We start from the raw sequence: 2,500 nt of genomic DNA on the forward strand, positions 1-2,500 counted from the left end.
TTTCGAACAATAGATGTGTTTTCTAGAATATTTTTAAAGCGTTCCAATGACCTACACTGCAAAACATGCTGTTGTTCCTCAGTGTTTCTGTCTTGTTTTTCCAGCACAAACATCTAATCCTCCTTCACTCCTCCGGCAGGTACGTGCTGGACAACCAGTACACCAGCTCCATGGGCTCCAGGTTCCCCGTCAAATGGTCTCCGCCTGAAGTCCTGCATTTCAACAAGTTCAGCAGCAAGTCAGACGTCTGGTCCTTCGGTGAGGCCTGGGGTCAGAGGTTGTGTGTGTTGTGGCTGTGTGTGTGTGTTAACCAGGTGTTGAGCATGTGTGTGTGTGTGAGCAGGTGTGCTGGTGTGGGAGGTGTTCTCGGAGGGCCGGAGCCCGTTTGAGAACCGCTCGAATGCGGAGGTGGTGGAGGAGGTGACGCAGGGCGGGCGTCTGTACAGGCCTCACCGCGCGTCAGGACACATCTACAACATCATGTACCGCTGCTGGCACGAGGTTAGACACACACTTACACTCACACACTTCCTTACGGCTGGAATACACCACACCCAATGGACTCAGACTTCAGACTGTGATTCTATCCAGTTGGAGAAGATCAGACATGTTTGATACTCTCGGTTTAATGCCGAGTGTTTTAGGGTGTATTCACACCTGTCTTGTTTGGTTCGATTGAATCAAACTCCAGTTGGTTTCCCCCTTGGTGCGGATCTTTTGGGCCGGTATGAATACAGCAATCGCACTCAGACCAAACACCCGTAGTCTGGTACAGTTCGTTTAAGGTGTGAACATGACCCAACCCAATCACAGAAAGCACTGGCGTTGCTGGGAAAAAAACGATACATATATATATATGAATCATGATTCTATCTTCTAACGATTTTAATCGATTCACAAGTTCACAGAAAATAGATTTTCTAAAGTGTTAGACTTCTTTAACTTCGCAGTTCTACTTAAAGTTAGTTAAAGTTTTTGACGTTAATCACAATAAACTGCGAACAAGGACTGCGTTGTCGCGCTTCACACACAGAAGAGCCTCTCACATCATGCGATCGCGAATTCAGCTCTCTATCACAGGTACACATAGCCCACATAGCCCACATAGCCCACATCAGGATGTTAGGTCTGGGAACTCACCATTGGCAGCACTCAATCCGAGGCCGGGACAAACGGTTGTCTTTCAAATCCCCTCTGCACGCAATAGCAGGGACGTGCACAGGGGGTTGCTCAGGTTGCCCGGGCAACTGCCCATATGCCCTTCTCAACTCACGTTGCCCTTCCGAGGAAAAAAAATAATATATAAATCGTACAATGGATGCAGAATTTCACGTAGGCCTAGATAAAAAAAAAATCGCAAAGCCTCATTCACTTCCATTCGGGCACCGAAAGTGAAAGTCAGTAGGGGGAGGGCAAACTCTGTTTACGTGGCTGCAGCGCTGCACACGACCGGTGTAACGTTAGCAGTCGATTCTGTTCCCAACCGGAATTCCTGTTCCCTTTACGCAATCATACTACAGATCATGCGCATAGACTGTTTAAAAAGATGGACGACGCCCCTTCGTTCTCTTCCATTGGCGAGAAGTGAAGCCGCCATTGTCCCGATATGGCGCTGACATCTTGGGACTTGAGTCTGCGCAGATGCGATTTCGGGACCAGACATGCCCAGTAGTGAGCAGGAAGTTAAGCCGCGAAATCAACGTCCCGCTCTGGTCCCGCCCTCACTCTCACTGAATCAAGCGTAAGCACGCGCCTCTTCACACGCGTGTGAAATAATTAATTATAGAAATTTAGATATTAAATTTAAAGCTCCAAACTCCTCAAGTCCTCCAAAGATCCCGAAAAAAACACACGCGTGTGAAATAATTAATTATAGAAATTTAGATATTAAATTTAAAGCTCCAAACTCCTCAAGTCCTCCAAAGATCCCGAAAAAAAGTCCGTTGTTGTCTGAGTGAGTCCCATGCGTTCGCACCAGCGGAGCTAGCTGATATATTAAACTTCTGCCGTATCCGCTCGGCAAAACTCCGAACACGTCTTCCTTTCTTTAGAACGACTTCAGTGCCGTTCTTTGTTCTTTTCTCAGAGAAAAGCTGAACTGCGAGTCCTCCAAAGTCGCGGCCGATTCGAAGACCGCTGTTCGCCAGCAGCCGCCGCATCGGAACGAGGAACCGCCACAACTCTGCCGTCATTATGTTGAGCCCGCCCACCGACTCTATACACGACGTGATTGGCCTGACTAGAGTTTGGTTTTTCCAGCTGGAAAGCACGACACTGCTTTCCACTGCTAGACGACACTGGCTGCAAAATACATGTTGCTGCCGATAGGGTGCGTCTAGATTTCAAGGCTAAGCTACACACACAATTGTGTCAAACTGCACATCGTGTGGAGAGTCCATGTAAACAGAGTCGTTATGTCCTACGCTAAAACAAATGGGAGAAAGTCGGATGTGTAAAGTCCGTGCATTCACTCTTAAAGGGACAGCAGCCTCATAAACCA

The 2,500-nt window shown here is 47.9% G+C and overlaps 1 protein-coding gene across 1 annotated transcript in view; it reads left to right on the forward strand.

Moving 5' to 3' along the window:
• txk (TXK tyrosine kinase) overlaps window positions 1-2,500 on the forward strand; it is a 32,705-nt gene that overhangs the window by 29,152 nt on the left and 1,053 nt on the right. Inside the window, exons 13-14 of the mRNA XM_077241875.1 lie at window positions 140-258; window positions 344-501. Coding sequence (XP_077097990.1) covers window positions 140-258; window positions 344-501 — 277 coding nt within the window. The remainder of the gene's footprint in view (window positions 1-139; window positions 259-343; window positions 502-2,500) is intronic.

This window comes from Siphateles boraxobius, unplaced genomic scaffold (assembly GCF_051911475.1).
Source record: "Siphateles boraxobius isolate OS27281-9 unplaced genomic scaffold, OSU_SipBor_1 240, whole genome shotgun sequence".
Taxonomy (NCBI): domain Eukaryota; kingdom Metazoa; phylum Chordata; class Actinopteri; order Cypriniformes; family Leuciscidae; genus Siphateles; species Siphateles boraxobius.